This window comes from Penicillium hispanicum (assembly GCF_028827665.1).
Source record: "Penicillium hispanicum strain IBT 35686 chromosome Unknown utg000008l_segment0_segment0, whole genome shotgun sequence".
In the NCBI taxonomy this organism is placed as follows: domain Eukaryota; kingdom Fungi; phylum Ascomycota; class Eurotiomycetes; order Eurotiales; family Aspergillaceae; genus Penicillium; species Penicillium hispanicum.
Window position 1 is genome coordinate 2027668 of NW_026623200.1, and position 13633 is coordinate 2041300.

The window sequence follows — 13633 nt, forward strand, 5'->3', positions numbered from 1 at the left end:
CTTGACATTCCTCGGCTTGTATGTACCATGGTCACATTGGTGCAGCTATTACCTTTGCCAGTGCCATTCAGATTGCCTGACATTTTATCTAGGGAAAGGCACAGCTTATGGGCTTCAATGGTCGTGCTGACGGTCGCCCCAGGACAGTTCTCGCGGCCGAGAATCAACATCCAACTACCTATACATGCCGTCGGTGGACACGATGGAATATGTGCGGGATTGGAAATTGTCCGAAAGTCTAGATCTGGGCTGTGTAATGACTCCATGAATCTAGAGGTCCTTCTTGAGCTCGCTGAGGGGAGGCAGCAAGTGTTTCTTCTCCATATCCTTGAAGATATTCTCCAACTCATCCCAAGTATCCCCATGGCCAGTCCAGCCTAGATTTCTTGCCTTGGTCATTGATGCGACACAGGGCCAAGTCCGGCCGAGGACAAATGTACAGTCTTCCCACGCAACATGCTCCCAGCTTCCCTCTTTGAGACTATACTTCCCACACAGTTTTGACCAGGCCAGATTGGCTTCGGGCTTGTCAGCCCATTTCTGCAAGTCAATCTGCATTCGAAACTCTGCCGGTTCATGGAGGACTGGATCGTTCAAAAGTCCCAGCCTCTCTGCATGGATCACAAGAGGTGGCTGGCTGGGGTTTGTGATTTTCACACACTGTGCTTTGTTATCTTTGAAACCCCTTGTTGACTTCACCCAGTTAAAACAAAGCTCAGTCTCTTTGTGCCAGGCAGGGAACATATCTGTAGGGACTGTGCACCCAAAATAGTCTGCGATCTTGGGCCAGAGCATTTCGAAAGATTGCACATCCCCATTGATGACGTTGAACATTTGGTTTCCCGTGGCAGGAGCATTGGCCGCCCACAGACAGAATTTGGCAAGGTAGTCTGCAGATGTCCAGGTGTTGAGAGCCGTATAACTCTTTCTGTTTCCCGGAAATGGGAGCTCTGATCCGGGAAGCACCTTGCTCACTGCGCCGTACAGGCCCAGGGCCACAGGCAGACTGAGGTATTGGCTAGTATCAAACCCCCAGATTTCAGGCGCGTAAGTGGTGATCCATTCCCAATTGCCTTTAGTGGCAGCTGCGGCGAGGATGTCTTTCAAAAACTTATGGGAGGTGACAGGCCAGATTGTATTACCCACATCACCAGTCACAAAGGGGTCGCTCTCTTCACATGGCTGTTTCATACAGCCAAGACGCGCACCATAGCGGTCAAAGTTGTGGGTCAAGATCACGCGTTTGAGAGATGTTTCGAGACCCGCCCTGGCTATCGCGTTCAAAAATCTGGTGAGAGTCTCGATATCTGCACGAACGTTTATTTTCGGGTCTCCGGAATCACAGCCTGGGAGACAGAAAAAGATATGGTCGACGGAAGGAACCCTTCTGCGGAGGGTGGTGGCCATTTCAATCTCAGGTTGGGAGATGATGTTTTGTAGAAATATGGAGTTTCGGTGCATCGCACCTCCCCAGTCGCGGTAGATGGTGGTATATGCAGGGTCCTTTGCCAGGGCCTTGAGGATGGCACTGCCCACGATGTCTATTCTGCTCAGCTCTCATCTTCTCATGGAGGTTTGGGTACTCACTTCCTCCGCCTATCACCAGGGCTGTTGGCATTTTGATGAATTTCCAGTGACAAGTTCAGAATGGAAACATAGACGGGGTGAGTGAAGGGAGGTTATGCGGAAAGAGGATATGAAGAACACAAGTTGTGCGGAGGGGATCTTGATTCACGAGAGGACGAGAAAACATCGTCTGAGGATTCTTTGATTTCTGGTGCAAAAGTAAGTCTCATGCAAACTCGGCAGGTCCGTGACTTTCGACACATCGGAGCGTCCTGCCAGCTCTTCCACGCCCGTCTATATCAGAAAGCCAATGGAGCTAGTTATTAGAGCTTTGATCTCGTCCTTCTTTTCACTCCCCAATCTACCATTCCAAGCTCCCCACTGAGCCTGACGAGGTGCCATGTGAGCCAGGGCTGACACAGTCCAATTCTTTGCACACTGAGAAGATTTTAGTTGAGAAGCCCCAGACGTTGTTTTTAAGAACTCACATTGTTCAGCTTTCTGAAAGAGAGAGCTGCCCTTGGGCTGACGCATTGCAGGCAGAATCTGGCCCCCTTGGACCTTTTCCAGTTTCCGATGCTCCTGGAGACGGTCCACAATGAACTGGGTATGGTTCGAACTTTCGACGGGCCTTAGTGTGACGGATTGGAATTCTGATTCAATTTGTTCCACCAAGCTTCGAACTACCTCTTCCACTGCGGATGCCAGAACACCCCCGACAGTCACAGCTTTAGGGGAGATACCAAACAGATCATATCGCACTTGGGTGGTTGTCTCTGAAGAGGGCAAGAAAGTCAGCGACAACCACAAGTCTGCGTGGTCGAAGGAGTACAGAATTGTGTATGGGAATAAAGAACAGTCTGCCTGATGGTGTCTTCGTGTGATCACTCGAACCATCTTCGTTGCCAAAGAAGACGGTGCTGTCTCTGCGGCCCTTTGCTCGAGTTTTGCTTTAAGGTCCGCGCAATGACAAGCAGTCACTATGCAAGGGTGAGTAGCTGAACCATTTGACCTATGTGCTGAGGATATATAACTACCTCCCAGCTTCCAGTTGAACGCGCCCGACAGGGTCCGTCCAGTTACCCATTCTGACTGAGGTCCGATACCAGCCAACCGAGTGAAACCTGCCAATGACTGGCTGCTAGACTCATCAAATGCACAGGGCTGACCGGCGTTGAGATTGACAAACACCCACCCCTGGTGCGTCGTGTGCGTGTGAATCTCAAACAACCCATTCTCGGACTTATCAAATCCAGGCACGTCATCAAACTGTGGTGCCTTGACCAAGCGCCCATATGTATCATAGCTCCAGCCATGATACCGGCAACCAAGCACAGTGGATGTACCGGCTTCTTTCCTGGTGATGGTATAGGCACGGTGACGACAGACATTATGGAATGCGCGAATCTGGTCGTCTTTGCCCCGGATCAGGAAGATGGGGAAGCCCGCGATATCAAAGGACTGATAGGCCCCAGCTTTGGCGAATTGGGAGCTGTGGGCCAGATACAGCCAAGACTGAAGCTTTAGTTAGCAAATATTATCCCCACAAGTCTGTTGTCTGTTGGCATTACTTGACTAAACAGTGCGCGTCGTTCCAGCTCGAAGACTTCGCGGCCGCTCCACCATCCTCCCGGTACCTCAGGCTCTTTGAACACTGTCGAGTGTGGAATCTGGCTATTTCCTGAGATCGGATTACCTGTGAGAGGACATGTTTTCTTTTTTCTGAAGAGCTGCGGCCACCCTTGGTTGACCAGGAACGCGACAGTCACTACGACCATGAAAATCGAACCCGGGGACCAGGAATAAGCATTGACGAAGTCCATCTTTGAGGGGCGAGAACCATGAGATTTCAAACCAGTGAGTTCTAATTGCGTGAAATTCCCGGAGAACCCATGCGATACTTGGATCTCATATAGTGCTGCTCATGAAGTGCGACAATGCATGTCATTCCCCACATATACACTTCATCCACGGCCCAAGTACAGCGCCCCCTCCTTTGCTGGCCGCTTTCCCAATGGAGTTGGAATTTCCCGTGGACTCTTATGCATCACAGACTACTGAGTGGCTCATGGATATCGGACATGAACCGATGCATGGCTAGCTTATCATGTATTGCAGCTGATACGGCTGGAGAAATTGCGCTGCGACGTGCACGATAATGCTATCCGCATGAGGGCATTCCCGAAACAAGGCGACAACCGCATTCTTGACTTGTCAATCATTACACCTAGATGAGTTCCCCGAAGATTATGTTGCAGTAACCACTAAGCATCTACTACGCAGCCATCTGGACTAACGATTGTCCAACCTGCTCCTCGTGTCCAGACTCTTCAGTGTGCTTCGTCTTGCGGTCGGCCTCATGCTGCTCAACGACCATGTCAAAAACTCGCCTCTGGTAATCTGGAAAGTGTCAGTATCGACCACATTGGGGCCGTTTGGCGGCGAACTCACAAGAAACACCATTCTCCTGGTTCGGGTTCAGGATCCCCTCATGGTAAACACCCTTGGCCAAGTTGTCCTGAGCCTTCTCGCAGAGCTCGTAATCTTCCAGCGCGACCTGCCGCACAAACTTGAAATATTCTTCAAACTTCTCACCGGATTCCAGGTGATAATAGTCAAATTCCATCCGCGTGACGTGGGGATCTGCCGTGGGACAGACTCGGAAGGACGACATGCCACCACCGTACACGTTCAGAGTGCAGTTGGGGAAGAAGTAGAGGAACAGCCCATCATCAGGCTTCTTCGGGTCTGCAATATGCTGTGAGAAGTTATGTTTGTTGCGCACAGTATAGAAGGTGGGCGGATAGTAAATCGAAAACGACGGGTGGGTGTACTGGCAGTGTAGACACTCCTGGTACCCATCCACCCTGGAGGAGTTCAGCAAAGAACGTTCAACATGCTCAGCAGGGCTGGGGTAAAGGCCCTACATGGTTTTCCAGTTGAAGCGACCTTCGTACTTGATACTGCGGCGGTATGGTAGTCGAGTGAAGTCAACTTTCCCTAGCAGGTCCTCCAGGTCTGGGAAGAACTCATGGAAGGTGGGTGCTTCATCGGAGATTGTCGAAAACAGGAGGCCGGTAGGTGTGACGTGACTTCGCAGCTCCCTATCCTACATGTAGCCGTGAGTATTTAGCCTGGTCGGGTCTTCGAGATGGCAGCATACCGACTTCACGCAGAAAACCCTAAGGTCCTCAGGTGCTGGGTTGAGAGCATTGCCACCGGTACGAACGGCATAAATTGGCTGCTGAGCAACTTCATAATCGACATGCTCACCCACCGTCTGGAACCTGGTCACTGGGCCGAGCAAGTACCATGACTGCACAAGATCTTAGCCTCGGAAAGTTGCTTAAAAAGTTCCTTGTCATTCTGCATACCTTCAGGAAGACCGCACGTCGCTCCATCTTATAGAGGGCTTCATTGCAATACCACGAGGCCGGCAGAGTACGAGCGAGTTCAGACATGTTGATAGGCTAGGATGTATACCATGCAAGATGCGATTGTGATCGTTGTTCGTAACGGGCAGTAGTGATGGAGGCATGTCCTTATATCTCCGGACCTGTCTTTCTGCTAGGGAATGTGTGTATTCATCACGATGGTGGCCCAGATTTGCTTAGGCTGAACCTTGGTGTGCTTCCAGAGTGGCCGGTTTATCGTTTCCTGAAGGAGTTATCGAATCCCGTAGGAGCACGACCTTGATGTCAACCCCCACGGATCAGCGGCAATTGACGTGCTACGGCAGCAGATTGACTCATGATAGTGCTGCAGGAGTGTCTGGACCTGACGATATGTATATGCGTGTGGGCCAGCTTTTGCTGCATACGGTTGTGAAGCTCGACCGAGGAGTGAGGGAACAGTCATGGCGTGTGTTGCTTGAATGAGACCGGAAATGCTGACTACTTATAGGACACTCATCAAGTATTTTTTTTGATAAGAGTGGTGTCGGAAGATTTCCAGTCATCAAATAATGTGCTTCTATCATTGCATCCGGTCGCTATGTATTCTTCAAGGGCTCCGTCGAGGTGTTCTCTCTGCACCCAGAAGTCTTAATTCTTTGGATCATCGTCGTCAAAAGAATTAGAAGCATAGTCATTCAAGCCAACGAGATCCACTGAAAACGCCTGAGGATTTGATATTGGCAAGTTCTAGCGATGTCGACAACTGGCACTGGCAGAGTTGACTGCTGCCTGGAGTATCTGATGTTGTAGATTGGCGGCCGTGTGGCCACCAGCGAAAGAATCCATGAAAAGACGATTAACAGCGAAAGGCGAAAGGCAAGAGACAGAGACAGTTTCAAAGGCGACCGAGCACAGAAGAGCAGAAGACAAACGCAGGCGGTAGGAGAAAGAAGACAGAGGGGCTTATCTTATCGCCAATCATTACGTCTTCAACAGCTGCGCCCTTCCAACGTTCTGCAACCTGCAACCTTCACATCATGGCGGGGTCGGTCCAGTACACGCCTCCCTCGTCGCCCCCGTCGCCGACAGCGTCGTTTTACGACATTAGTGATGACGACGAGGGCGAATACAACACGATCGCTCACGCCCGCTCCGGCCGAGGTGTCAAGTTGCTGCATTCCAAAAGCAAAGTATGGGCTCACCTTCCACATGATCACAGAGTCGGAACTGATTGAGCAACTGAAGGTCTATGTGCATCCGACTCCCTCCGCCAAAGACAACATCCCCGGCTTCATCGCCCTTATCCAGCAAAAGCCCGCCTCCAGCCCGGCTCCCATTTCATCGACCAGCAGTGCAGCCTCCTCCTACCTTCTAGCATGGGTGCCCGAGTCATCTCTCGGAGACGCCTATAGTACCTATGTGAAGGTCGATCTCTCTGACGACTCGTCGCCGCCACGTCAGAGGTATCTCGTCCCGCCGCTTCCGACTACCACCGTCAATAGAGATCCCATCGGTCTTTATTCGTTTGCGGTCCCAGTGTCGGAGATCTATTCGCTACTAGTCCGCCCTCCGAGCTTAGGATGGTGGTTTGGCAGTTTGGTGATCAATACCCGTGCAGGTGACAGCTTCCCCGCCCTGTTTTTCCACGACAGCGAATGCGAATCGACAATCCTACAAAAGAAGAAGCGGGTCAAGGAGAGCTTCGATCCTTTTGACAATGAAGGGGGTCTGTTCTGGGGCGGCGACGAGGTTCTGCGGTGGCTGCGGAGACACGTGGAGGTGCAACGCTCGGCCGTCGACCGGAACGTGTACCTCATCAACCCATCTGAGGAAGACCAGTTGTCATTTGGACGGGCACTTGGCGGCAGCGGGGACGACTCCGTTACAGCGCAAGCACAGCCTGAAGCTACTGCTGCGGGGCCCAGCGGGGCCTCTCAACGCGACGCTACCATGGATCCTTTCATGAAGACCCTTAAAGAGACACGATGGAAAGTGTTGGAGCAACTGAGCAAGATCACGACTTTCACACGTCGAACTGCCAACGATCTCGCTGAGAATACACGTATTCCACCACAGGTCCGACGCTTGATGAAGAACCCTGAGATTCAGACGCTGCAGGATGAATTCGACAGCGCTAGACTCTATCTCGCTCGCTGGGCGATGAGTATTGCCGAGCAGAGTGAGAAAGAGAGACAGGAGCGTATTTGGACTGCGCAGGACGTTCTAGAATCGGAAAATAGTTCCGTCGGCGAATTTGAGATATTGGAGCTTGAAACCGGAAACCTTGGTCTTCAAGAGCGACGACGCATAGTCACACTTTCCGAGTGGGAGGGCTTCTTTGACCCGATATCTGGAAGGCTGCAGTTCACAGTTGACGAAGTGAAAGAGCGCATTTTCCATGGAGGGCTCGATCCCAACGACGGTGCAAGGAAAGAAGCCTGGCTCTTTTTGCTGGGTGTGTACCCGTGGGAGAGCACGCATGAAGAGCGTCAAGCGATTATGAATTCGAAGCGAGATGAATACATCCGGCTGAAGGCAGGTTGGTGGGAACGCTTGGTGGAGGGCAACTCCACGACGGAGGAGTACGATCATTGGAAAGAGCAGCGGAATCGGATTGAGAAAGACGTTCATCGCACTGATCGGATGATTCCTCTATTTGCCGGAGAGGACATTCCTCACCCCGACCCAGACTCTCCGTTCGCCGATACAGGGACCAACGTTCACCTGGAACAGATGAAGGACATGCTATTAACATACAACGAGTATAACCCAGATCTAGGCTACGTGCAAGGAATGAGCGATCTTCTCGCCCCGCTCTATGCTGTCATGCAGGACGATGCCGTGGCCTTCTGGGCTTTCGTGGGATTCATGGACCGAATGGTGAATTTCTACTCGGTTATTTCAAGAAAGCTCTCATATCTGTACTGACTAGTCATCTGCAGGAACGAAACTTCCTTCGAGACCAGTCCGGAATGCGTTCTCAGCTGCTGGCCCTTGACCATCTCGTTCAGCTAATGGACCCCCAGCTGTACTTACATCTTCAGTCTGCTGACAGCACAAATTTCTTTTTCTTTTTCCGAATGCTGCTGGTTTGGTACAAGCGCGAGTTTGAATGGGTCGATGTCCTCCGCCTGTGGGAGACCCTCTGGACAGACTACTTCTCGAGCAGCTTCCACCTATTTATTGCGCTCGCCATATTGGAGAAGCATCGCGATGTCATAATGGACCATCTCAAGCATTTCGATGAAGTACTGAAATACAGTATGCCACACCCTCTTGCACTAATCGGGATTGATATATCATATACTGATTGAAATGTCGTAGTTAACGAGCTTTCTAACACAATGGACCTTGTGCCCCTCCTCACACGCGCTGAATCACTCTTCCATCGCTTCGAGCGTGCCGTCCAGGCTATCGACAAGAAAGACAATTTCCCGGCTGCCCCAACTGTGCACCAACGCCGACCAGGCCCCGTCGGTACTCTAGAATCTTCCTCGAGTACAGACAAAGGCAAATCTCCACAAGAAACCACTGTCGGATCCAGCAGCGCCACCAGCACTGGCTCCTCTGCTCTACAGAAAATAATAGATGCAGACAAACCAAAGGTCATCTCATCGGAGCTCCGTGAGCTACTCAGGAAGGACGTCCCGTGGAAACGCCAGCAGACCTTTTAAGGCAATTCGTACCTTGCTGCGCATTTCCCCTTAATCATGCTTACGCTCACGTTTGTGCTGTTGGTGCAATTAGCGGACGTGCCTTTTACTGGTTCACGATTTCATGATTTACTATACAATTCAATCATTAGCCTGGTCTTTTTGGGGTTCCCTGTGCAAGAGGGGATTATTCCGAGGTGGAGTCGAAAGAGTTTGACTCAGGCGTTTGTGGGCTATTTGTTGTTTCATCTCCCCTTGTTATCATTGCAGAATATCGTCCATCTTTGGGTAGGAAGCATATCCTGAGACAATACATTACTTAGGCACTAGCCTTGTACCTCGTTTGCCTTTCCTATGCACATAACAAATAATCTACATAATCCCCAGACGCTAGGTATCCTTTTTGTTGATCAACAACTCTATGAGGGGTATTGATAGTATTTATTAAGAGTCCTGAGCAAGCGCCAAGATATATACAGATTCTCAAAAAGCAACAAAACAGATATGAGGATATCGAGCCAAACCGAATCAGACCAGTGAACAAAGCAAGGTGTTCAACCAAATTCACAATTTCGCCGCGCTGATGCAAGTATTGATGATAAGCGAAGAAGAAATGAATAACAAGTCAAATATGAATCAAAGATAAAATAAGAGCGCAAGTCATAACGCGCTGATCAAGCAGATCATGAGCCGACCCCATAGGGGGAGGGGAGTCTCGAGTTAGAGATGTAAATACCCGCATTCTGATTTTAGCGGTGACTGCCCAGCCCTCTCAGAACGACTCTTCTGCTTGTTCCGATGGACCCGATGTCGCCGACGCTGCGGACCTTGGGCAGGGACTGGGCATGAGGCTCTTGGTCAGGAATATTGTGGCGCTCAACGTCTTCATGGTCATTGGGAACAGGAAGAGTAAGGGGAAAGGGCGTGGGATTGAGAGAGCTAGACCTGCGGGTTTTCTGGAGGACGTCTTCAACCCATGCTTCGCCCTCTGGACTCATAGAGACATGTCGAGAGCGGGGTTTAGGTCCGGCTAGACCAAGAGGTGTGGAATGGGCCTCGTGGCCGCTGGCGTTGGCAGGTGACTGTCCATCTACGAGAGATGAATAGCTAGAAGACAGGGAGAGACGTCGTCGGCCAGACTGGACCGCATATGATGGGGAGGTGACGGAATTCAAGGCACCCGTTGTCACAGACCTCGAAGCAATCGCATCAGAAGCGTTAGATCCACGGCGCGTTTTGCGAACCGTCAATGATGAAGGCGGGCGAGCGCTGAGGACTGATGAGGGTCTGGATGGAGTGGCTCGGCCAGATGTGGTGTGTAGCGGTGCAGGTGTGATTATATTACCGGGCGAAGGATGGCCTGGAGACGAACGGGATGCAAGACCTTGGACTTCCACACGCGGTGTTTCGGACACTTTCCGTCGACCGTGGTGAATGACATACTCGCGAAGGTACTCGCCGAGGTCGGCCCACCCACCACCGACACGCACCATTACCCGCTGGCCGTCTTCTCCCACAGTGCGCACAAATAGCTTGGTGGGTGTCGCTTGGCCCCCATGATGAAGGTGATACAGCTTAACGTACCCGTCTTCCGTCTTATGGGCGTGCGAATATCGGCGTCGGGCAGCGGGCATGATGGTCAGTGAAGGGGCCGGGGTGATACTGCGAGAAGCTGGGCCATGAGGAGACTCGGAGAGGAATCTTTCTCGCATCTTACGTTCCAGAGAGGAGGACGAGGAAGACGACTCGGCCTCATTGTTAGGATCAACAAGGTGTATGCGGCCAGGAAGTGTACTCAAAATTGAGTTAATTTTCTCGTCCAGATGATCTCTTGGCTTGCGGGATTGCTTGTTTAGCGAGGACGCACGAGAGCCGACATCAGTCAATTCTGATTCATCTTCCTCGACGTAAGCAAGTTCCTGTCTCTTGACCCCAAGGCTCTCAAGGCTTGGGTGAGCTGTCAAGCGCTTGCGCAAATGGAAAGATTTTGGCTGCTCTTGATGCATCATAGCGCGACGCGCAGTATTTGTGCCGAATGCCTTTGCATTATCTTCCAATCTCTTTGGCAATGGGGCGGTCGCCTTCAAGTCAGATGCAGACTTCCCGCGGGTGAGCGCAGGGCGGTTAGAGAGGCGAGGAGCTTGGGTTGACGCCGACGTATTATGTGATTGTCTTGCCACAGAGGGCTTCATTGACGAGTTGAAGCTAGGCGCAACCGAGGGAGAGTCTGCTCCCAAGTCCAGCTCCAGTTTCTCATTGATAAACCGTTCAAGTGGCAGACTCACTGAGCGTGCTGGGTTGATGGGAGCCTGATCAGATGTCTTGGGATTCTCCAAGCGGCGGAGACGGTCTTCCCGTAAGGTGTGGTCGCTATGTGAGGGGATAGAAGCGCCCTGGGAGAACTCGGGGCGAGTGGGAGTCGAAAAGCGCACCTCATTGGAGGAACCAGTATGGGGACCGGGAGCGTCAGAGCTGGAGATCAGGGAGGAATTATCGGAAAGTAAAGAACCAACAGACCCAGTTGAAGATCGACGCCGATGAGAATTTGGAGCACCCTTTTCGAGGTTGAGCTTCGCTGGGCGTGTTTTGGATAGCTTTATGGGGCTCTGCAATGGCATTCGTGAAGTTGTGGGTTGCTCGGTCATTTGTTTTACTATCGGTTGGGATGTCGTCTCGGAAGGCTTGATCTCAGAGGTAGCTGGTGTCAGGTATGTAGATTCTGGGGAAGGCTCCACAGAAAAACTGCAGACAGGAGCAGGATTCTCTGTTACCCGACCAAGGACTCCAGTCCGAGAAGTTTCAGTTGTGGGCGTCCCTGATTCAATGGGGACAGCTGTTGGTTCTTGAAACCGAGGCTCATTCGGAACAGGCGCTGTCGTATATGTCGTTTTCACATCATTCTCAGGCTGGGCCAATAACTGCGCAGAGACTTCTGGCTCGTGAACTATTTCGGGCGTCTTGTCGACCGCTTCAGTTTGTACTTCAAGCCCAGGCTGCAAAAATTTGGTGGAGTTCTGAGAGGTCATCTCAGTTGATTCATCTCCAGATACAGCAATTGATGGCACTTCTTTCTGATCTAGCACACTGGTAACGGAGGCTTTCTGGATAAACGGATCTTCCTCTATATTGTGTTCTGTCAAAGCGGGAGGCTTCGTTGCAGGTTCTCGTGGAGGTGATAGGATCTGCCGTGGCACAGAATCCGGAGGTGGGATATTCTCTTTATCTTCCAGATCAGCGGTCGCTGGTACCGGAACACTGGTTGGCGAGGATTGCCGTGGGGTTTCAAATGATTGAAACGGGGAATAGTGTGCCTGTGTCGGAGTCTGTAAATCATCGACGACGACGACATTGGATTGAAGCTCAAGATCCGGACGATCCCTAGAATCTGCACCATCTGACTTGCTCGGCTCAGATATAACGGCTTTGAGATCGCAAGGGCTCATCGAGATGACCGGCAGAGGCTCCGACAGCGAGGAAGAATTCGTGCTGGAATGTACAGGACCGTCTGAATCCACCTCGCGGTTGTCAGCGCTGTTAGCTGTTTGGTGTGGAAGACTGGACAATGGCTCTTCCTCGATAGTCTCCATCTCTTGGAAAGACTCTGGCTTAGATATAGTCGCAACCGGGTTATTATCATGTTGTCTCTGCACTGGAAGCTCTGTGAGTTGCGGCTCAGAAGTTTCTAGCACCTCTGTGGCTTTGAACTGGTCGCGACCAGGCTGTTTGTCCTCGGTTACAGCGTTCGTAGGCTCTTCTTCCCGAGATTGTTCTTTTGCACGTAGCCACTCGACGCGTAGCTTGTATCTCTCAGCCTCCACCACCCACGCAGCAAAGTCCGACTCAATTCCCTCAAGATCGTCGATCCAATTTTCCGGCAAAGTATCCTGACGACCTTCCAGCGCGTCCAAGCATCGATCCATTCGCCTGCCCACGGCAACGACGGCAGTCTCCAAGCTGACATGTTCATCGCACAGATATGAGTTGGATAAAGGATCTTGGGCGCTGATAGTCAGATCTGACGCCCGTAACGCGTGAAGAGCAGAGTCTAGAGCTGATCGAGTCGACCTCAACTCCCTCAACAACCCGGGTATCTGTCGCAAGACGAGAAGTCGAACGTCCCAGGTCGTGAGTAGGCTGGCGAGTCGCGACAAATATGGCAAGGTACGTAGAATCGTCGCAGTGACTACAGCTGTAAAGTCACTGAGCTGCACATAGCTGAGCGGTGGGGGGACGGACACGGTGCTTGTGGAGGAGGAAGGGCGAGACCGGGATGGAATGTGGGCATTGAGAACGTGCTCCTTGAGCTCCTCCACGTCGAGATTATCCATTCCATCGCGTATTTCCTCGATTCTCTTTTCGTATTTGTGTACCACCTCTGCCGGCAAGCTTCCATAATGCTCCACCTCATTACTACCAGTGGGCAAAGGGGAATTCGACCCTGCTGACTTCACATCAAATTGTGACTTGAGTGGCGGTATAAAACCCTTGCCAGTCTTTGCATCGTTCCGGCTCGGCCATGTCCACGATTGCACCTCCTTATACCAAAAGTCCAGGTTCTGGGCGGCTATAGCGGCACGGATGCCTAGGGCGCGTTCCGCAGGCGATACCTGAGAGATACTCTGGGAAAGAACATCATGAGAGAAGCTCTCACTGGATGGCACAGCCTCGGTCGATGTGAGGGCGTGCAAAGTTGATTCGGGTGACAGGTTGCTGAGCAGGGGATCGATTTTCGGGTATAATGATGCTGGATTTCTTTCTGGGGAGGCGCCTCGCGAATTGTCTCGGAAGTGTGCGGGAGAGAGGCGGATCGACGGACGCGAAGGGCTGCTTCGACTGGCTGCCATTCCGAATGGCAGGCTCTGCAGTCCGAGTCAGCTTCACAGAGAGACACCGACTGGCTCGGTATGGCATAAGAATGACGGAGGTCGGAAAGAGGCAGCAGGCGGACGGAGAGCGCACTGTCGAGCCCGCATGCTGAGGCGCGTTTGAGCAGGTTTTTGAGCGAGAGGAGCTAGAGCA

The 13633-nt window shown here is 51.8% G+C and overlaps 4 protein-coding genes across 4 annotated transcripts; 1 reads left to right on the forward strand and 3 right to left on the reverse strand.

Annotated features, from left to right (window-relative positions):
• Positions 1 to 270: 270 nt before the first annotated feature.
• Positions 271 to 3389, reverse strand: N7459_009608 (putative iron-sulfur cluster-binding protein; the record flags this gene model as incomplete). Its single annotated transcript, XM_056948776.1, has 4 exons — positions 271 to 1541; positions 2055 to 2546; positions 2604 to 3081; positions 3138 to 3389. 4 exons carry the CDS (start codon positions 3387 to 3389, stop codon positions 271 to 273), a joined length of 2493 nt encoding a protein of 830 aa, XP_056796001.1.
• Positions 3390 to 3841: 452 nt separating this feature from the next.
• N7459_009609 (aromatic ring-hydroxylating oxygenase subunit alpha) lies at positions 3842 to 5027 on the reverse strand (the record flags this gene model as incomplete). The annotated part of the gene is made up of 5 exons (XM_056948777.1): positions 3842 to 3966; positions 4018 to 4433; positions 4494 to 4675; positions 4730 to 4882; positions 4941 to 5027. 5 exons carry the CDS (start codon positions 5025 to 5027, stop codon positions 3842 to 3844), a joined length of 963 nt encoding a protein of 320 aa, XP_056796002.1.
• A 971-nt stretch (positions 5028 to 5998) lies between these two features.
• N7459_009610 (GTPase-activating protein GYP7) lies at positions 5999 to 8635 on the forward strand (the record flags this gene model as incomplete). Its single annotated transcript, XM_056948778.1, has 4 exons — positions 5999 to 6151; positions 6207 to 7841; positions 7904 to 8222; positions 8286 to 8635. 4 exons carry the CDS (start codon positions 5999 to 6001, stop codon positions 8633 to 8635), a joined length of 2457 nt encoding a protein of 818 aa, XP_056796003.1.
• Positions 8636 to 9363: 728 nt separating this feature from the next.
• On the reverse strand, positions 9364 to 13458 carry N7459_009611 (GAS2 domain protein; the record flags this gene model as incomplete). The annotated part of the gene is made up of 1 exon (XM_056948779.1): positions 9364 to 13458. One exon carries the CDS (start codon positions 13456 to 13458, stop codon positions 9364 to 9366), a length of 4095 nt encoding a protein of 1364 aa, XP_056796004.1.
• Between the last annotated feature and the right edge of the window lie 175 nt (positions 13459 to 13633).